Source organism: Taudactylus pleione, unplaced genomic scaffold (genome assembly GCF_031769625.1).
Source record: "Taudactylus pleione unplaced genomic scaffold, aTauple2 ptg000019l, whole genome shotgun sequence".
NCBI classification, from domain to species: domain Eukaryota; kingdom Metazoa; phylum Chordata; class Amphibia; order Anura; family Myobatrachidae; genus Taudactylus; species Taudactylus pleione.
Genome location: NW_028284421.1, coordinates 18,423,257 through 18,445,946, shown reverse-complemented (window position 1 = coordinate 18,445,946; position 22,690 = coordinate 18,423,257). Strand labels below are relative to the sequence as shown.

At 43.3% G+C, this 22,690-nt stretch overlaps 1 protein-coding gene and 3 non-coding genes across 4 annotated transcripts in view; 3 read left to right on the top strand and 1 right to left on the bottom strand.

Annotated features, from left to right (window-relative positions):
- Nucleotides 1-11,783, bottom strand: part of CHRNA5 (cholinergic receptor nicotinic alpha 5 subunit) — a 54,494-nt gene extending 42,711 nt beyond the window's left edge. The window contains exons 1-2 of the mRNA XM_088445749.1: nt 11,491-11,783; nt 10,092-10,218 (exon numbers count right to left, since the gene is read on the bottom strand). Of these exons, the coding sequence (XP_088301875.1) occupies nt 10,092-10,218 (127 nt within the window). The 5' untranslated portion in view covers nt 11,491-11,783. The remainder of the gene's footprint in view (nt 1-10,091; nt 10,219-11,490) is intronic.
- Nucleotides 11,784-11,954: 171 nt separating this feature from the next.
- TRNAD-GUC (transfer RNA aspartic acid (anticodon GUC)) lies at nt 11,955-12,026 on the top strand. The gene has a single exon. It is a non-coding gene; the product is annotated as a tRNA-Asp (tRNA).
- Nucleotides 12,027-12,637: 611 nt separating this feature from the next.
- TRNAD-GUC (transfer RNA aspartic acid (anticodon GUC)) lies at nt 12,638-12,709 on the top strand. The gene has a single exon. It is a non-coding gene; the product is annotated as a tRNA-Asp (tRNA).
- A 247-nt stretch (nt 12,710-12,956) lies between these two features.
- On the top strand, nt 12,957-13,030 carry TRNAI-AAU (transfer RNA isoleucine (anticodon AAU)). The gene has a single exon. It is a non-coding gene; the product is annotated as a tRNA-Ile (tRNA).
- The last annotated feature ends 9,660 nt before the right edge of the window (nt 13,031-22,690 follow it).

Here is a 22,690-nt window from a genome sequence, read left to right as displayed (position 1 = left end):
CATCCATAAATGCAGCACCTACAGTCAGGTGCATAAATATTGGGACATTGACAGAATTTCCATATTTTGGCCTCTATTCGCCACAATGGCTTTGAAATGAAACAAACAAGATGTGCTTTAACTGCAGACTCTCAGATTTAATTTGAGGGTAATTACATCCAAATCAGGTGAACGGTGTAGGAATTACAATGGTTTCTATATGTGCCTTCCACTTTTTAAGGGGCCAAAAGTAATGGGACTATCAAATCAAAAGCTATTTCATGGACAGGTGTGGGCTATTCCCTCATTATTTCATTATCAATTAAACAGGTAAAAGGTCTGGAGTTGATTCTAGGTGTGACATATGCATTTGGAATCAGTTGCTGTCGACTCTCAATATGAGATCCAAAGAGCTGTCACTATCAGTGAAGCAAGCCATCATTAGGCTGAAAAATCAAAACAAACCCATCAGAGAGATAGCAAAAACATTAGGTGTGGCCAAATCAACTGTTTGGAACATTCTTAAAAAGAAAGAACGCACCGGAGAGTTCAGCAACATCAAAAGACCCGGAAGACCACGGAAAACAACTGTGGTGGATGACAGAAGAATTATTTCCATGGTGAAGAAAAACCCCTTCACAACAGTTGGCCAAATCAAGAACACTCTCCAGGAGATAGGTGTATATGTGTCAAAGTCAACAATCAAGAGAAGACTTCAGAAGAGTGAATATAGAGGGTTCACCACAAGATGTAAACCATTGGTGAGCCACAAAAACAGGAAGACCAGATAAGAGTTTGCCAAACAACATCTAAAAAAGCCATTACAGTTCTGGAACAACATCCTATGGACAGATGAGACAAGATCAACTTGTACCAGAGTGATGGGAAGAGAAGAGTATGGAGAAGGAAAGGAACTGCTCATGATCCAAAACATACCACCTCATCAGTGAAGCATGGTGGTGGTAGTGTCATGGCATGGGCATGTATGGCTGCCAATGGAACTGGTTCCCTTGTATTTATTGATGATGTGACTGCTGACAAAAGCAGCAGAATCAATGTGTTTCGGGCAATATTATATGCTCATATTCAGTCAAATGTTTCAGAACTCACTGGATGGCGCTTCACAGTGCAGATGGACAATGACCCAAAGAATACTGCAAAAGCAAACAGAGTTTTTTAAGGCTTAAAAGTGGAATATTATGCAATGGCCAAGTCAATCCCCTGACCTGAATCTGATTGAGCATGCATTTCACTTGCTGAAGAAAAAACTGAAGGGAAAATGCCCCAAGAACAAGTAGGAACTGAAGACATTTGCAGTAGAGGCTTGGCAGAGCATCACCAGGGATGAAACCCAGCGTCTGGTGATGTCTATGCGTTCCAGACTTCAGGCTGTAATTGCCTGCAAAGGATTTGCAACAAAGTATTAAAAAGTAAAAGTTAGATTTAGGATTGTTTAGTTTGTCCCATTACTTTTGGCCCCTTAAAAAGTGGAGGCACATATTGAAACTGTTGTAATTCCTACACCGTTCACCTGATTTGGATGTAATTACCCTCAAATTAAATCTGAAATACTGCAGTTAAACCACATCTTGTTTGTTTCATTTCAAAGCCATTGTGGTGGTGAATAGAGGCCAAAATTTGAAAATTATGTCAATGTCCCAATATTTATGCACCTGACTGTAAATAAACAAATGTTTAGCCACTTAGCATCTACAGAAAACACAAGTGGTACTCTGCCGTTATATCCCAAAAGTAGAGTGCATCAAGTTTCCTCAACACAATAAGGCAAGAAACTTTTTCTTCATGTTTGTACAGGTATAAATTAAAGTGTCGCTGCGAAGGTTCTCACATTTCGGAAATTGGGGAGACAAGAAGATGGTTATATAGTTTGAGTTAGGCTAGGGTTGGGCTCTTTTACTTATTATCACTAAGGAACATTCCCGCATTCTTTCAAAAAAGTCAGAGGCTAATCTAAACCACACCATGTCATGCCAAAACAGCAGCCAAGGGTATTCATACACCAGAGCCACTGATGAAATGAAGAGTCTCATCCCGTACAAACTTCAATTGTATCAGCCTAACTCTGGCTGGTATTGCAACTTTGAGAATGACACTCAGGATTTCCTTACAGTTTATTTACTTAATAACTCTCACATAATTTCTTTATTAGGTTGGTGACTCTCAAAATATCAACCAGTCTCTAAAACTGTACAGTATAATATAATTCGTATTTTCGACTATATCATATTGAAGGGCACTGTAAACATCCTCCAACCAACCCTGATCATCATCATCGAGCAAAATGTCCTATTCAAGAAAATCTACATCTAAAAGTTCAAAGGCAACATGAGCACAGATACCAGAAACATCAATGGTTCTATTTATTGGGCTTATAAACAGTGGGACAAAGACCTGTCAGGTTCCATATGACAGTGAAAGGAGAGATTGATACCAATATTGTGCAGCTCAGGTAAGTGTGAATACAGAAGTGCCAAATACAGTATATGATCAAATTGAAGCCAAATTTCTCAAACACAAACCACAAAATATGGTCACTCAACAGTATGACAAAGTTTAATGGTAGATATTAAATAAGGCTATCTGTAAGAGTTCAGCACCAAAACTGGTGGTGGCAGAAATTGAGAATTTTATTCTCATTTTAGACAGACCTGGTGGCTGTTTTTGGTTGTGCTTTTATCATGCCCAGGTTCACACTGGCTTAAGCGAGTGACCATTTGTGACAATCGCCATGGAAGCTGTGGGTCACAAAAAATTTAAATATCACTAGTTGGCAGAACTGGCATAAACACCACATTTTATAGAAGAACGTGGCTCTTATTCCCTTACCCACAGCATATGCTGAATAAAGAACACTATGCAATTGCATAATAATAATAATGATTAAGATCATGACATTACAAGCACACACATGCATTGTACATATTCATTCTATACATTATTCTATGCAGTTTTACATGTTTTTCTTCCTTCTTTAGTTTGCATGCTTTCTTTGACACTTGTTCTTTATGAGAATATGCGCCTTCCACTCTATATTCCGGAGAGCACATTTCATTTGGGTTACTAGAACTAACAATCGTAGAATCTCCTGTGGGAAATAGATGAAATACACAGTTATAGAAAGAAAATCATAAGCTGCAGTTGTAAAATATCTAAATGACTCAACTCATAAATGACCATCATTAGCTGACTTGATATATCCATATTCAGGCACAGAATACGTAGTCATTGCCATAAGAAAAATGGTCAGTCTTCACGTAATTTTCTAACTTAGGAGAATATTTGACCAGACGTTAAAAGAAAGTGTATATGCTGTATTTGTCCTCTCCATCAGCACAGAGCCCTGCCATGTGCTATATAACACTTAAGGGCCTATGTAGCAAGCTGTTTGTTACATAAAATTATGCAGAAACTACAGTTTCTCCATAATTTTATGTATTGTTCCTATGTACTAATGGCACAATGAAAGAGATTTCACAGGAATCTCCAGCAAAGTGCTAATTAGCACTGCAGATCGCAGTCCCCATTATTATCAATGGGGACTACGATCAGACCCCTATGAACTAAACTCCAAAATGCAAAGCTTTTTGGAGTTTAGCCCCAGCAGTTTACACCATCTTCAGTTGGTGTAAATTGCTTTAAGCCTATGGGGGCTCCAGGGGCAGGAGAGAGCCCAACCAGCTCCGGAACCTGACACTACGCAGCTTCCACAAAAGAAGTCTTTCACAAATGTGAAAGCTTTCTACAATTTGCCGGGGTTATACCTTGCAGGGACAGTGGTTACCGCATGTTCCCCTTTGTACATAGCTGGGATATTTTCATTAAACATGAAAATATCCCCTGCGATAGGAATAGATAATTGCGGCAGTTCCGCGATTATTAATACATAGACCCCTTAGTGGACTATTCAGTTGATAAGAGGGAATTCAGCTCTGAGAGCTACAGTACAGTGTTCAATTAATTCACATCGGCAACTATTTTACATGTAAATGAACAGATTTAGTTCCCATGCTAAGGTGTCCCCAACACTCACGACCAGTCCCCAAGCCCTACTTAAGGCGAATTCTGCTCACACCACTGCATGCAGAAATAAATGCAGCCTTGGCTTGTCGCGAATATTGAATCATTTCCTTGTGCTTAAGGAGCTAATTTCCCATATAAGAATTGAATGCACCCCTTACAATACTAGAGTCCACTAGAGAGCACTTGACAATATGTTTAAAACAAATCTCCAGTAATCGTATGAAACTATATTGTTGTACAAGTATTAGCTTGTAGTGGTTGGGTATGGGATACCGGTGCTCAGGATCACAGCACCCAGAATCCTGACTAGGGGAGAATGCCGACACCTGCAGGTAAGTATACTAACACTTAAGCTGGCTACACACCTAACAGATATATCTTCAGATGATTATTATTCATACACACTGAACAACCATTATCTGTCTTTTGGCTGCAAGTCCCACTGCCGGACCCAAGTGTCGCCTCCCCCGCCCAGCGGCCTCTGAAGCAAGTGTACGGGCAGTTGTCTAACCGCCCGTACACACAGCACGATGCCCCAATATATCTGCATATATATTTGGCATTGGCGGTGTAGCACAGCCGACGCAATGTTTGTAAACGACGTCGTTCACAGACATATCGTCTGTACATACTGGCCGACGGGCACAACATATATTGGCCGATTAATTGACCAGCCAATATATCTGCCAGTGTGTACCCAGCATACCCCTAACCCCCACGCAGCCTAAACCTAACCCACCCCTCCTGCAGCCTAAACTTAAATCCCCTCCAACCATAACCTTCCCCCTAGTGCCTAACCCTAACCCAAATACTTACAGTCGGGATGCCAGTGCTCGGGTTGCTGATGTTGGAATTCCGGCACCAGCATCCTGAAAGTCGGGATGCCAACTACATCCCACTTGTAGAGATGAGAAACAATCAGGTGATGAAAAGGTTCCTGCAGGAAAAAGCTTGAACAAGAGGTGGCGAAACAGAGGGCCTGATTCAGAGCCGCTCGTAAGCGGCCGCTCGTTCGTTCCGAGCGATGTTTGCACAACTGCGCATGCGTACGGATCGTAATATGCATGTGCGAACCAGTCAGTGCGGCCGAAAATCGTTTGTTCGCTAAATAGCGAATGCCTGCTATTTTGAGTGACAGGAGGAGGCGTATGTGGGTGGTAACAGGGGAAGGTGCTTGAAAACGGGGAGTGGAGATCAGAACGCAGGCGTTCTTAAAGGTCAAAACGGGCGTTTTATGGGTGTGCATAATTAATACAGCAGCGTCATTGACCACGTCACTGGGTTATTTTATAGTCAGAACTGCTCGCAAGATTGTGGTAGGAAAAACCAACCACAAGAATAGCGAGCAGTTCATACGCTGGTCGATGTACTCGATTAATCTAATAAATAGCGGACATGACGTAGGATGCGAGCGGCCAGGGGGCGTAGTTTTCCAAAAAACGACCGCAAGTTTTGTTCGCTCGTTCAGACCTAGAGGCGTGAACAGACCGCAAAGAGCGAACGGTTCATTTGAATAGCTACCCCTTTTTTCTGAACGAGCGAGCGCAAATAGCGTCCGACTCTGAATCAGGCCCAGAGCCCAATAACAATTTAGGCCCTTTTAGTCACTTGACAATACTATTTTGGTCCAGGATTAATATATACTATGAATTTATTTACATTAAATATATATTTAATTAATCTGAGAAATTGTAGAGATGGAGAATTCTTATTTGAATCAATAGTAGCTTGGAATTATAACAACAAGTATTTGGACAACTTGGTAACAATGTAGTGCACAGTAATGTTCCTATTAAACCAAATGAAAAGACATTTTGAGGAACTACATTTTAGATCTAAGTAATCACTCTTTTTTCAAGTATGTGGTTATTTGTTTTTCCAGCTAGAACGGATATCACCACCCCTTACTGACATTGGCAGCTTTCCTTAGTGTTACCGAATGTGGTGCAGGCAATGTTTCGACCTTAGCAGAGTACAATAAGGTAATAATATTGCAGAACCTATCATTACATTTACAGTGATTATGCAAATGAATATCAAACAGCTTAGTTGATCAGACAATTTGTGCATGGGAAGAAACACTAAACCACTACACACATTTCTTACACGGTACAATTATGATATTTGATATCTGTTACTGCACATGAGGACTAAGGGCCTGATTCAGAGCTGAACGCTCTGACCAGAGCGCTCGCTCTGAATCAGGGCCCTCCTCCATGAAAATGGAGGGGCCTCCTGGCCGCTCGTATAGCTGTGGGTGACCACCCACAGCATATGCGAGCGGCCAAAAAGATGGTCGCGATGGTCTTGACCATCGCGACCATCGGACTTGCGACGGAGACCCTGTGGTAGGGTCTCCCTCCCACAAGCCCTGGAGTGATTTTGGCTCTATCAGAGCCAAAATCACTCCCACTGACATCACTAGTGATGTCAGTGGGGCCGGCTTCAGACGGTAGGCGTTCCATGGGAACGCCTCCGTCTCCCAGGCACGCCCCCGGCACGCCCACCAAAGGGGGCGTGCTGTCAATCAAGATCGACAGCACGCCCCCTTTGGTGCGAGACCCGGAGCGATGGAAAGCCCGTCGCTCCCCGGGTCTCGCGCATGCGCACGACGGAGCTCCCTCCGTCGTTTGCATGCGCTGTGGGGAACATCGACCCGCTTGCGAGCGGGTCTGAATGACCCCCTAAGTATCAAATTAGACTAATACGTAGTGTTTGCTCCATTTTAACATGAATGATAAAGTAATGTATAAGTACTATGAGCTTATTTGTGTACAGGTAGTTGATATTAGATGGATAATTGCTAGGTTAGTTAGCCATGTTCAATTACTTCAGAATAATTATGACACTGCCTTCTCAATGACAGAGGTAAAGGAACCAGTGCAGTGTTGTTGCTATGGCACAATAATGTGCGCTGCTGATACTGTCGTAAGAAGAGAGAACATTTTCAAAACCAGGGGTAAACAATGTGTGGCACTCCAGCAGCTGTGGAACTACACATCCTAGCATGCACTGCAACAGTTTTGCTGTTTGGGCATGCTAAAACTGTGGCAGAGCATGCTGGGATATGTAGTTCCAGAGCAGCAGGCGTGCCACACGTTGCCTACCTCTGTTCTAGGAATTTATATATTATGTTAATGAATTTGAACCTCGTTTTACAGGTGCTTATTTACCTGTACAGGTATTGTTACAAATATTTTGTTTTCCTCCTTTGTGATCATCCTGGACATACCACAACGCTTTTCCTCTCTGCAGAGCAGATATCAGTTTTGGCTTAATATTAACCCCGCCTGCAGATGACAGAAGCAACATCAATAACAATGTAGCATGCAACTGTTCTAGACAGAGAAATTAGATATCTAGATCGACAGAATGTGTCCTATTAAGGCTGATGAATTTGTGATCCACAGTACAGGACTCTATCATACAACGGGCTTAAAGTTCATCTGATGCAAATCAATAATGCCCCTTTCAGACTTAAGGTCCAGGAATTTGTCGGGTTGATTTGCCGGGCCTATCAACCCAGCAAATGTCCGGGTCTCAGCCCAGACCCTGGTGAAGAGCAAAGTCGTGGACCCAGGACTTGGTCCCAGGTTGTTTGCATTCACACATAGCATATAACCAGTTGATACGCGTTCACATGAAAAAACCCGGGTTTTTGCTCTTTGAGCCCTATTTACTACAATCCGCATCTACAATGCAGTTATAGAGTGATATTTTTGCCTAAATTCACATTGCAAATTTAGAAAAGATTGCAGGGATTTATTAAAAAACCCTTGCAGAGACAGAGCTTTATTGCAAGCTGCGAATCCCCTCCACAGTCGTCTCACTGTATTTTTTGCAAAAAATACAGTGAGGTGTCAGTGCATGCACTGCCGAACCCAAGTCACTTACACTTACCTCTGTGATCCGTTGATGTCCTCTGTGGCTCCGGTCAGCTGCTCTTCTGTCTCCTGCACTGTGACCCCGGTCAGCTGCTCTAGGGTCACCAGCTCACCGAAGCCCCAGAGGACATCATCGGAGCACCGATCACCAGTCCCTGGATGAAGGTAAATGTTTTTTTTTTTTTTTAATTCTTTTTTTTTACTTTTACAGTAATCAGCTTGTTGTCTATTTAGACTACAAAACTGATCACAGAGGATCTCTCAGAGCAAAGCAGGAGTTAGGGGAACTGGGAGAAACCCTGGATAACACCATCTCCAGGTGGCGTTATTATCACAGGGCTTCTCCCGGGATTTTTTTACCAATATATTTTTAGTAAATCTCAGGCAAGTCGCATTTCCCATTAGAAGTATGGGAAACGCGATCAGCATACTAAAAATATGCGAATTAAAGAGCATAGAGTAGTTTTTCATGAAATTGAAATTGCCCTTTAATAAATTGATGTGATACTAAAATAATGTGAAAAGGCTGTGAAAGCATTTTTAGTAAAAATAATATTAATAAATAGGGCCCTAAGTGTGAAAGGGTAGTTAGAGGTCTGGAGGGAGGCCACACCCTCTCCCCTCAAAGCTCTCGCTGGCTGCCTGAAGGACACAGCAAATTCCCCTAGCCTGGAGGAAGAATTTTTCGACATCGGCATCTGCCTCTGTACCCCATCGGAGAGAAGGCCCCCATCCATCCCATGCAGTTCTCCTGGTCCCCTGCCGGAGGAAAAGGTCCCGTGAGCCGAAACAGTTCACAACCCCACACTCAGACCTCACTAAAATAGTCATAAAGCGAGGAAGCTTCAGCCTTAAACCATGCACACTCACCATCTCATTAGTACTTGCGGCTCTCTGACTACTGGAGACACATGGTGAGGGGTGAGGAGGAGAGACAAACTTAGGAACAGCGGGACGGGATGGATGAGGAGAGGATTTAAATGTAAAGCATGAGATAAAACCTAGAATTATCTACTATTTACCGGCAATTGTATCTGCTACAGAGTTCTGATGGTAGGAGAAAGAGATAAGGAAGGGAGAGAGAAAAACGGAGGAAGAAGAGAGACACATGTGAGAGATAGATGGAGAGGGAGAGAAAGAGCGCAAGGGAGACGGGGGATGGAAATGGGAAGGTGGGGGAAGAGAGGAAAAAGAAACCTCTGCAGTGCCGGCACAATAGCTAGCGACCCAGTGAATAACGGTTCCTAAATAAGAGTATAATATAAAAAGCAATTAATCCAATGTTATATACAGTATGTGTTATACGGTGTGTAGATTGAAATATATGGCCAGGCTACTATGCAAAAATTTATATATGCATTAATAAAGGCACACATATACACACACACACTTTGCTGAGCAGGACAATTAAAATGTCAGAAAGTTGAGATATGAGAGTATGGGAATAAGTACAGCAGGGCTTGAGAATGGATAAGGATTTAATTGTGTAGGGTGTAACCTACTATATATACTGAATACATCCATGTAGGTGTTGCGCTGAACACTAAAGCAGTCAATAACAGCCTAGATCCACATGTTCATTCACACACAAATATGCAGCAGCAACTTTACAAAAATGTCATGTTATGTATGGTAAAGTGTTCCATCTTAGGTCATAAAAATGAACAACACTGAAAGCATTCATTACTGTCTCATGTTCAGATTGGACTCAAACATCTGACATAGGGGCCTATTTATCAACGAGTTTTATCATACGCAACGAGTGATAAAACGTGTTGCATATGATAAATGGTGCCCAAGCCAATCAGCTCCTAACTGTCAATTTTCAAACAGATGACAGTTAAGAGCAGATTGGCTGGAGCACCATTTATCATATGCAACAAGTTTTATCACTCGTTGCGCATGATAGAACTCATTGATAAATAGGCCCCTAAAGCTGGCCATTGACTGCACAATAGTGCAGCTGACCAACCAACATGGAGGATGGAAGGAGCAATGTCCCACTAATCCGAGTGAACATTGATCAGACAGGTTTGATAACCAAACGATCCAGACCGTTTTAAGCCATTTTCAGGCTGTGAACCATTATCATTCAGGTCCATATACTGAACGATAATCGTTCAAACCAGTTATAGGATCGGGTGGTTTGCATGATTATGAGGTATATGGCCTGCGTTACCTACTCACCAACAGAGCAGAGCATCTGATAATTTTCCATCATCATATCTTTGTACAATTTCTTCTGTCCTTTGCCTAAATATCTCCACTCCTCTTTGGAGAAATAGATTGCCACGTCATCAAATTTTACCAGCATCTACAATAAAACATACAGTAATCATTTCCTTAGAAGGCCAATATTATATTACGATTAGCCACCCATTAGGTTTGTTCCAATGAGTTAAATCCTGATGGGAGCTATTATTTGTAAAAGCTAATCATGCTTAAAATATAAGAAACATAGTGGGAGATGTATGACCCGGTGATATGGGGGAGGAGTGGTATCAGCGCACAATATGTGCGCTGATACCACTTCCCCCTCATGTATTAATGTGGGGTTGGGTGGAAAATGACAGAGGCGCTATAAGCCCCTGTCACTATCAGCGCTGCTATCTACAAGATAGCGTGCTGATGTGCCACCAAGTGTATGAACGGTCATTGGCACTGACCGTTCCGATAGCTGCAGCTATCGATATTAACTGCTGCAGCTGTCATTCCACTATCACCACAGAAGGGTCCCCACTGTCCCTGCTGTGGCGGCTGCTGGGCTCTGGGCTGCACTGAGATCTCGTGATGCTTGTGAGATCTTGCGTATGCCCAATGGAGCCAGCCGGGAAGTGAGATACAGCACATTAGCACTAGGCTTATGCGCCGTGTGCTCGGGCAGGGATCACCGGAGGAGGTAGTTATCACTCCCCCACTGCAACAGATACAATGTTAATCAACAAATGGCAAGAGTGAATGGGGACCCGGCCAGTACAGCCATTCCGGCTATAGCAAAGTCTTCCGGGAATTGCCGAATCCCCGTCAGGTGGAGTCATAAGCATGTACAGACTGGCCATTGCGCATGCGCATGACAGAACAGCCCGTCACTGGCAGAGATAGGCTGCCAGCAACAGAGCGGAAGATACCACTGAGGAGATGGAGGACGCTGGATGTCGCCGGAGAGGTAACGAATGTTGAAAACAAGATGGGTTAGTATCACAGCAATACTAAATAAAATATGCCGCTGGTATTAAGACTTACTAATAAATGGGGCACTCAGTTAACAGAACATCGCTAATTTTCTGCACACCTCTATGGCGGTGCAAGGAAAAATTAGAGATGTTACTGGTCGCAAAGCGCCTTCGTCCCACCCATACCGTGACTCACTTTGCAGCCTTCGAAGAGAATTGAATTTCCCCCTTTGTTTGTACTAAACTGTTAAATACAAACATAGGGGGAGATTCAGTTCACCTCAATGGTCGCAAAGTGAATTCAATTTTAACATATTCACATTCCATTTGCTAAATGTAGTGGCATATTCCTGTCCAAAAGCATCTACAAATGATAGAAACACAGTTTGAACAAAATAGAAATCATATATTACCTCTGTTTTTGCCACAGCTTAGTCTGTTGAGCAGAGCCCCTGCACTATGCAATGGTTACACAAGCAGCTGAGAGAGGAAGTGACAGAAAAAACTAAAATCCATTCCCTACTATACTATTGGTTTAGAATCATACTGCCTGCTGTGTTTCCTTGTCCTCAGTTATGCGTACTAACTTCAATACAAAACAGCTGAGCTTTGTGCTGAGCGGTATTTAGGAAACCCTGTACACAACTCCCTCACTCTGTGTTCCCTCTCTGTCTGTCTCTGCTTCCTCTCCCTCCTAATCAGCAAATCACTGACAGCCTCAGGCAGCAGTACTGCACTATGCTAATAGTACCTCTCTGATACTAATCTGCTCGTGTCTCCAGCCAGTCTTCCTGTACGGTTAGAGCCAAAGAAATCCATGGTAGATACATATTAGTTCTTTATGGAGACACCATGGTGATGAGCCTGAGCAAGCAACTCCTCGTTAGTATAGTGGTAAGTATCCCCGCCTGTCACGCGGGAGACCGGGGTTCGATTCCCCGACGGGGAGGCTGATAATTTTTTTTTTTTTTTACAGGTACACTTTGTAAAAACTCTTAGTGCAAACGTTAAATGGGAACTTTATTTATTTTTCTGTAAACATTTTGGAGGTTTGTAGAATAAAATATCAGTCTATCTTTTGCAGTGTGATGAGCTTTTACAAATGACTGGGAACAAAATGAGTAGAAGAATAATCAGAATAGTGTTTTCTATGGATTACAGACACATGTGAGAGGAAAACAATCACCCCAGTCAGTCGTTATAATGGGACCCGCCAACCTGTACATCTGATAGTTATAAATGATCACATATTTGCCTATTATAAGGACAAAGTGATTATTTATTTGTTTTTGATAAAGCTCTGCTAGCAATGTAAAGCAGACACATGGCGGCGACAGTGTTACACATTGTACTCTGCACAAAGCAATTAAGTAGCTGGGGAATGATGATAGAGGAACGCTGCTCTATTCTATCTGTGTTCTATGTCAGACCTCACTCTCCTGAGGTCCATGCAGCTGGATTAGTGCCGTGATTCATGTGATACAATGTAACATCACCTAGAGATGGAATTCTATTGTCGTTTTAGTTGTGGACTTTCCTTGCAGACTGGCATACAGCTAGTCCTCGTTAGTATAGTGGTAAGTATCCCCGCCTGTCACGCGGGAGACCGGGGTTCGATTCCCCGACGGGGAGGCTGATGTTTTGTTTTTTTTATTTATCACTTACAGTGCAAATTTAATGTGATTTTATTATTATATGTGGCATAACAAAAGATCATCATAGTTTATATTGCATGACCTTATTTTTGTTGTTATGAACGATATAATGTACATTTTCCACATATACACATCATATAAATGAACAGTTCTTTTAAACATTTTTCTAATTCTTTAAAAGTGCAATAGCCACAAACTGCCGCAATAGCATACCTGTATCTAATGGCCGGTTAGCTCAGTTGGTTAGAGCGTGGTGCTAATAACGCCAAGGTCGCGGGTTCGATCCCCGTACGGGCCAGAGTTAGATTTATGTTTCCTCTGTGCATAACCATTTATATGGATCAAAGAGATATTATGACATTTTGCATTTGGAATGCCATAAACAGATCTTCAAATAAATAAATAATTGATTTTTAAACAAACAAGATATTAAAAATTTTTTTTTTTTTCCTGTGGGGTCAAAATAGCATCAGCTCTATGTAAAACAGTGACAAAGCAAAATGGCCGGCACTTTTCAAGAATTATAAAAGAAAAGAAATAATGTTTAAAAGTACTTTATATGATGTGTATATGTGGAAAATATACACTATGGGCCATATTCAATTAGAGGTTAAAAGTCCATTATCAGCGATAATTTATCGCCAATGATGTCATTTTCGCCATTTTCACTTATCCACCTTTTGTAATTTCAAAGACTTTTCGCAGGTGCGAAAAGTTTTTGTTAAAAAATTGCGATAAGTTTTGGTGAAAAAAAGTGCAGAATTGGGGTTTTGGGCTGCAGACTTTAAAAAAGTACCCTGCACCCCTTGGAATTTAAAAAAATCACTTTAGGGACTTAAAAAGATCCTTGCACCCGTTTTCATGTACACCAAATTTGATGGGACTAGTTTTTTCCCAATAAAATAAAGCTAAGTGCTATACTTCACCACCTTTACAAAGGCGCATAAAAGCACCTGCCGACACCGTTTGAAAAGCCCAAATACCTTTAGCTGGCCAATTCGGGGGTACCCATAGTGATACCCCATGTCAGACCATCTTTTGGGGGTTGACAGGCTGATTTCCCCAAAAAGTGACAGGACTTTTCGATACTTACCTTTCCGCCGGGTCCTGTTTTTGCCAATTCCTAATTGAATACGGAGATAAGCGGGCGTGCGCCTGATACTTTATCCCCTGGAAAAACGGCGATGATGGCGAAAAGTCCGACCTCAGACTTTTCGCCTCTAATTGAATATGGCCCTATATCGTTCACAACAACAAATTTGAGGTCATGCAAGATACACTATGATGATCTTTTGTTATGCCACAATTTTATAATACAATCACATTAGATTTCTACTGTAGGTGATAGATAAAAAAAACAGCCTCCCCGTCGGGGAATCGAGCCCCAGTCTCCCACGTGACAGGCGGGGATACTTACCACTATACTAACGAGGACTACCTGAGCTCACTTTTGACAGCTCAGTAGTCACTATTTTGGTCTCCTTCAAAAACTTTTCTCATTTTCACGAATGTGGGGGCATCTATCACCCAATGTCTGTCTTCTTTGGGACATTTATCTCCTCTCTCAACATGTATACTTCCTGGACATGCTCTTCCATCTGCAGCGTTTCCTCATGGGGAATCCTCACTGCTCCCTCTTCCTATACAAGGACCATACTTCCCACAGACATTCTTCAAACATGTACTGCAGTCGACATGTTCCACATCTCAGTTTCCACCCCCCTCGGGTAGGGACACATTGCTGGGATAACTCTTTAGATGGGACAATCACCTGTGATCCAATCTCTGACAGGTATTCTTGTCCCACTCTCTGAACTCCATATACCTTCTTAGATAAATTCTTTCACGGGACCAATGACATTCTCTTCCTTTAAGAATGGCAAGTCATCTGCTGTGGATAACTCTCAAGCATCCATTTGTTCATCCTGTAGGCGAGCGTACCATTCCTGAGAGCTTTATCCAGATGAGTTAACTACCTGCAATCCAGCAGCCCTTCCTGTTACCTTTTCTTAAACTCCATCACAACCAGAAGACATTCCTTAACCTGTTGCAATTATTTGCGATCAACCTTCATCCTCTCATCATCTTCATCACACAGTCACTGGACACTGGAATGGTGATACCATTGGATTCCTCTCACATGCTTTCTTATTGTGCTCTTTCTCACAGTGCTGCATCACCTTCTACAGCAAGTAGGTAAATGCTTCACCTGAAATTTCTATCCAGCGTCTCTTATTGTTACTCATCCTGGGATGCACTCCTCCTTGGACAGTCGGCATGAGGTAGAAAAATGATGTCAGTATTCTTCATGTCAGCATTCTCTTCATACCGATTATGCCAATTGTAGAAGTGAGGGCAAATAACAGGAATATGTCAGCTGAATCAACCCAAACATACTTGCATCTAGTTGATCGGAATTATGGTGGGGGACTCAGTTTTCTATAGAAGGGCAGAGTTCCCTCATGTAAATGTTTCTAGGAGAGAAGATAGAAATGTCCTGCTTACCCTACTTAACCACCTAGGAGTGAGGCCTGGACAGACCAACGCAAAGACACTCACCATAGATATGCACCATGACTTATTCTTCATGCCTACTGCTCAACTGTCAGAAGACACACACCAGTTACCTACCCCTGAAAAATGTCTAACTATATACAAGTTATAGCGTACCACCCCTACTATACTACTTTACCAACAATAACAATAAAAACCAGTACACCGACTCTAACTATTTATGTGAGGTCAGCTGTTGTGCAACTGAATTAAGGATGCTGTCTGTTTCTCTAGCTAACTACATAAACTGGAAAATGGTAATTTCCAATGGGAAAATGGGTGTGGGCGCATTCCCCAGGGTATGGAGCATCAAAAGGCCAGAAATCAATGTCCAGTGCTTGTATTCCCAGACATCCTACTGTTCCTCAGATCCAAATTACTTTATGAGCTCAGTAAGCCTAGTATCTATCTACACTATACAAGCAATGCAGCAATGTTTCTGCCCTGGCCCCTTAACAGGAGACATAAGCTATAGTGGCAGTAGTTTATACTTGTGGGAGCCATACAGCCTGCACACTTGAGATGTGGCGTTGGCCTTGTTTCTGAGGAGAGACCCCAAAATTACAGAAACAGTGGGGGCAGAGTGAAAGAGGGAAGGTAGGCTTAATGCCTACCCTCATTCCATGTTAAAGGGGTCTATCGTCCAAAGTGTGTAGGACACGGGAAACCTAGGTGTGGTTATTCAGCCTGAGTCAACCTCTAAGTACTCCCTGGGATCTAGTGGTGCCCCTACTGAAATGGGTGGTGCCCTTACTGTGTTTTAACCTTCAAAAGTAAGTGTTTTTTATTGTGTTTTGTTTATAGGTGGACTACAGTTCCCAGTGAGCCTTGATGCCAGGGCATGCTAGCACTTGTGATTTCTCAAGTTTATGAGGTTGTATGCATGTGAAGTATACACTTCATATTTACCTCAATTACGGAATTTAGAAACTGTATATACTGGTTCATCCAGAATATTGTATTGCTAACTAGTTTGTTTTTAAATAGCACAAATTACTGTAGTAAGAACATGATAAACGTCATTACATGAAGAACATGATACACCATATTTGTGCAAGTCTGAAAATAGGGGGCATAGCTTAACGACAATTGGTGTGACCTCTGCTGGACAGCCCCCAGCCTCTCCCAGAGCTGGCACAGTGTGTGTGGATAATGCGCACATGTACGTCAGAGTGTCCCCCAACCTTCTCCACCATCAGCAGGACACTGTGGCCCACAGATGGGACAGTGCCTGAAAAGCAGGATTGTCCCGCTGAAATGGGGAGAGTTGGGAGGTATGAGATTTGTGCATGAATCAGCAGCAACCTCTGTATTTGCTGAACATCTTGCAAGATTTTTTTAATGAAATGTATTTTATTTAATTCATTTATAGTGAGAATGCCTCCTTATAATACTTATTGGTTACAGTAACACAGTATGCCATGTCTAAAATCACTAACAGCTATTTTACTATTTGAAATCACTAAAATGTACTTGTAATACTAGTTTTGGTATCCTTCTGAACCTCAGAAAAACAGTTCAGTGTTTTTTCCTGTCTTAGTATATCAAGTCGTTCTCCACTTTATAAAAGTACACTCCAGTCCAAACCAAAAAAAAAATTATTTTCTGTGTTTAGCCGCACGTATATATCAAATCGATATAACATAAATGGAGGACCAAACTTTCTCCGATAAAAATAAAATAGAGAAAGATCAAGAACCACTTCCTCCTAGTGCTGAAGCTGCTGCCACTAGTCATGACATAGACGATAACATGCCATCAACGTCGTCTGCCAAGGCCGATGCCCAATGTCATAGTAGAGGGCACATACAATCCCAAATGGCAAAGTTCAGGAAAATGACCTTGAAAAAGACATTTAAATCAGCTGAAGAGAAACGTAAACTTGCCAATATGCCATTTACGACACGGAGTGGCAAGGAACGGCTAAGGTCGATCCCTAGTATGTTCATGACTAGTGGTTCAGCTTCACATGACGATGGAAGCCCTCCTCCCACTAAAAAAATCAAAAGAGTTAAGCTGGCAAAAGCACAGCGAAGAACTGTGCTTTCTAAGAAGATATCACAAATCCCCAAGGAGAGTCCAAGTGTGGTGGTGGTTGCGATGCCTGACCTTCCCAGCACTGGACGGGAAGAGGTGGCTCTTTCCACCATTTGCACGCCCCCTGCAAGTGCTGAAAGGAGCACCCACAGTCCACTTGCTGATATGCAAATTGAAGATGTCACTGTTGAAGTACAACAGGATGAGGATACTGGTGTAGCTGGCGCTGAGGAGGAAGTTGGCGAGGAGGATTCTGATGGTGATGTGGTTTGTTTAAATCAGGCTCCGGGGGAGACAGTTGTTGTCCGTGGGATGAAAAAGCCCATCACGGTCATGCCTGGGCAGAAGACCAAACATTCCACCTCTTTGGTCTGGCAATATTTCTATCCAAATCCGGACAACAACTGTCTTGCCATATGTACCATATGTAAAGGTGAAATAAGTAGGGGTAGGGACGTCAACCACCTAGGAACATCCTCCCTTATACGGCACCTGCAGCGCGTTCATAAAAAGTTACTGTCAAGTTCAGAAACTTTGGCTAAGACCGTAAGCAGTCCAGGGACACCTAAATCCCGTTGTCCTGTTGTATCCAAGCGCCTGCAAACCACACCGTCAACTCCCTCCTCGTCAATTTCCTCCTTAGTCAGGATTGGAAGTAGTCCTGCAGGCCATGTCACTGGCATGACTGACTCTCCTATCCGGGATTCCTCTGGAGGATCCTGCATTGCTACGCCTACTGCTGCCGCTGCTGCTGTTGCTGCTGCTGGGAGTCGTTCATCATCCCAGAGAGGAAGTAGGAACACCACTACTTTTACTAAACAATTGACCCTCCAACAGTCCTTAGCGGGGAGGATGAAGTACGACAGCAGTCATCCTGAAGCAAAACGTATAACTGAGGCCTTGACTGCTATGTTGGTGTTAGACGTGCATCCGGTATCCGCCATTAGTGCAGTGGGATTTAGACAATTGATGGAGGTAGTGTGTCCCCGGTTCCAAATCCCGTCTAGATTCCACTTCACTAGGCAGGCGATACCGAGACTGTACAGAAACGTCAGAAAAAGTGTCCTCAGTGTCCTGAAAAATGCCGTTGTACACAATGTCCACTTAACCACGGACATGTGGACAAGTGGAACAGGGCAGACTAAGGACTATATGACTGTGACAGCCCACTGGGTAGATGTATCACCTTACGCAGCAACAGCAGCAGCGTCACCAGTAGCAGCATCTCAGAAACGCCAGCTCGTTACAAGGCAGGCTACGCTGTGTATCACCGGTTTCAGTAAGAGGCACACCGCCGACAACCTCTTAGAGAAACTGAGGGAAATCATCGCCCAGTGGCTTACCCCACTTAGACTCTCCTGGGGATTTGTGATATCTGACAACGCCACCAATATTGTGCGGGCATTACATCTGGGCAAATTCCAGCACGTCCCATGTTTTGCTCACACAATAAACTTGGTGGTGCAGAATTTTCTGAAAAGCGACAGGGGCGTGCAGGAGATGCTTTGGGTGGCCCGAAAAATTTCTGGCCACTTTCGCCATTCAGCGACTGCGTGCCGAAGACTGGAGCACCAGCAAACACTCTTGAACCTGCCCCGCCATCACCTGAAGCAAGAGGTTGTGACGCGGTGGAACTCAACCCTCTATATGCTTCAGAGGATGGAGGAGCAGCAAAAGGCCATACAAGCCTATACATCCACCTATGACATAGGCAAAGGAGGGGGTATGCACCTGACTCAAGCGCAGTGGAGAATGATTTCCGTGTTGTGCAAGGTTCTCCAGCCCTTCGAACTTGCCACACGTGAAGTCAGTTCAGACACAGCCAGCTTGAGTCAGGTCATTCCCCTCATCAGGCTTTTGCAGAAGCAGCTGGAGAAAGTGAAGGAGGAGCTAAGAAGGAGCGATTCCGCTCGGCATGTGGGACTTGTGGATGAAGCCCTTCATTCGCTTTGCCAGGATTCCAGGGTGGTCAATCTGTTGAAATCAGACCACTACATTTTGGCCACCGTGCTTGATCCTAGGTTTAAAGCCTATGTGGTGTCTCTCTTTCCGGCCGACACAAGCCTGCAGAGGTGCAAAGACCTGCTGGTGAACACACTGTCAGCTGAAGCGGAACGTGACACGTCAACGGCTCCTTCTTCATTTTCTCCCGCAACTGGGGCTGCCAGGAAAAAACTTAGGTATCCTAAGCAACCCGCTGGCGGTGATGCAGGGCAGGCAGGACCAAGTTTGGACATCTGGTCCGGACTGAAGGACCTGGCAACAATTTCTGACATGTCTACTGTCACTGCATATGATACTGTCACCATTGACAGAATGGTGGAGGATTACATCGGTGACAGCATCCAAGTAGGCATGTCAGACAGTCCATACCTGTACTGGCAGGAAAAAGAGGCAATTTGGAGGCCCCTGTACAAGCTGGCTCTATTTTACCTGAGTTGCCCCCCCTCCAGTGTGTACTCCGAAAGAGTGTTTAGTGCAGCCGGGAACCTTGTCAGCGAAAGGCGTAGGAGGTTGCTTCCACAGAATGTGGAGAAGATGATGTTCATCAAAATGAATTATCAGCTCTTCCAGGGAGACCAGCCTCCAGAAGGTACAGAGGGACCTGTGGTGGTGGATTCAAGTGGGGACGAGTTAATACTTTGTGAGGATGAGGATGTACACACTGAAGAGGGTGAGGAATCGGTGGATGAGGAGGATGAGGATGACATCTTGCCTCCGTAGAGCCAGTTTGTGCAGGGACACATTAATTGCCAGCTTGTTTTGTGGGGGCCCAAACGAACCAATCATTTCAGCCACAGTTGTGTGGCAGACCCTGGCGCTGAAATGATTGATTTGTTAAAGTGTGCATGTCCTGTTTATACAACATAAGGGTGGGTGGGAGGGCCCAAGGACAATTCCATCTTGCACTTCTTTTTTTTCTTTGCATTATGTACAGTTTGGGGCCTAGTTTTTCTAACTGCCATCCTGTCTGCCACTGCAGTGTCACTCCTAGATGGGTCACGTGTTTGTGCCGCCCACTCGTGTCGCTTAGCATAGTCATCCAGCTACCTCGGTGCAACCTTTTGGACATGAAAACACTATTGTGAGGTGTGAGGTGTTCAGAATAGACTGGAAATGAGTGGAAATTAAGGTTATTGAGGTTAATAATAGCATAGGAGCAGAGAAACCAACAAATTCTGTGATTTTAGCTGTTTTTATGCTTTTTAAAAAAAAAATACAGATCCAAAACACAAAACCCAGAACCCAAAACACGGAAGGGTGGTTTTGGCAAAACCAATCCAGATCCAAAACACGAAGAAAGATCCAGATCCAAAACCAAAACACAAAACACGAAAAGTGGCCGGTGCACACCCCTACTAAAGATCAGTGTGTTCTTGTGCTGCCTTTGATGGCTTATAAATCTGCATCACAAAAAGAAAATCTATTTCATAGATACAAAATGGTAACACCAATGTTGGAATTGGGCATGGTCTACTCATGAAATGGTAACACAAATGTTGGAATTGGGCATGATCTACTCATGAGCACCAATACAAACAGAAACAATCTGATGCCAGTGCCAGTAAATGGGGATGCAGTCATTAGGTCGACAATGTTGACAGTTATGATGTCAACACTTTTAAAAATTTGAGTGGCAACATGTTATTCTCAGAATGTCAACATGTTCACAATGTCAACATCTGAAATGTCAACATGTGAAATCCTGACATTCTGAGATGGCCAAGGCTGCAGGATGGGACGGTTAACCTTTAGGCTACATGGGGGAGGTTATTGGTTAGGCTACAGGGGTGAGGGTTTGAGGTAGGGATTAGGGTTAGGGCCAGTATACTCAGGAGAATGCCATATATGTGTGTACTATTGGTGATGACAATAGCAAAGTAATAGTATACACCAGTGGATCCCTCAAAGTCATAGAACAGCCCAGTACTAATAGTATACACCAGTGGGGTGGTTTATTAAGCAGCAATGTGATTGTACAGTCGTACTCACAGTTATGCACATACAGACTCATGCATGGAGTGGATCTTATGTGGAGCAGACATGTCACCAGACAGTGACTGTATGTGGATAGTGGAGCTTGTATAAGCGATGATAATAACCATATAATGCAGGATATTGAAGGTTTCTCAGCAAGCTGTAAAATGTGAGAGTTAGAGAAGCAGGAAAACACCAATATTTTCAAGGGAATTCCAGTCAACGTTTCTCCAGAAACATGACTAGTGACTGCCATAGTCACTTTTGTGAGCATGTCAGCAGGATTCTATTCACTTGCCACATGAACCACATCTACAGATCCTCTCTCTACAAGCTCACAAATGAAATGCTGACTGATCTAAATGTGCTTGGATCTTCTGTGATGCTTAGTGCTGTGGGATATATCAATTGCATCTCTATTGTCACACTCAATGTTAATGGTGTTGTCTTTGTTCATGTGATTCAACTCACTAAAAGACTCTTTGAGATGCAGGGCTTTCATGGCTCATTCTGTCAATACCATATACTCTGCCTCTGTGGTTGACAAGGCCACAGTGGGTTCCTTATTACTTGCCTAGCTAAACGCTGCATCTGCCAGTAGAAATAAATATCCAGTGTAAGAATGGTGGTCATCAGTTCCCCAGTCGGCATCGCAGAACGACTCCAGTGTAGAGCTTCCAGAACTAATAAACTCAGATTTCAAGGAAGATTTCCCATTTAAGTATCACTGGATTCTCTTGACTGCCTTCCCAGGACTGGTAGCAAACTGACTTACTTTGCTTACTGCATGAGTAATATTGGGGTAAGTTCCAACACTTGCATACATCAAGTGCCAGATGGCACAAAAAGGCACACAGTAAAAGCGGGGAAATGAGAGAGCTTTTGAAATGTATCTGTCACAAACCCAAAAAACACTAATTTCAGTCCTTTGGTCACACGTCTATAAAAGGTAACCCTCAGGTTATCAGTGCAGTATTTAAATATGATTCATGACACCAGTTACAACATATTGGCCTTGCAATACCTCAGGTGTTACTTTACCAATTCACTGGTGATTAGTGTGTGTGGTTGTGCACAATTCAGATTGAGGTTTGATCATGGTTGAATGCACAATATTAGTTTCCACAACCTCTTGTGGGGGGGGCGGCGCCATTTTTTTTCTGTTTCGATTTTTACACGTAAAATGTTTTTAACACACAGATGCAGGGTTCACGAGCATGCATCTGCCGCTGACGCTGGCTACCTCCCCTAGGTCCTACTGCATGCCGCTCGCCCTGCCTAGGCCACTAATGGCCACACCGCCGCCTGCTGCTTCCTCCCCCAGGTCGCAGCCGCTGATAATGCCTGCTACCTCGCCCCGGGTCCTGGCAACAGCAAATGCCTGCTTCCT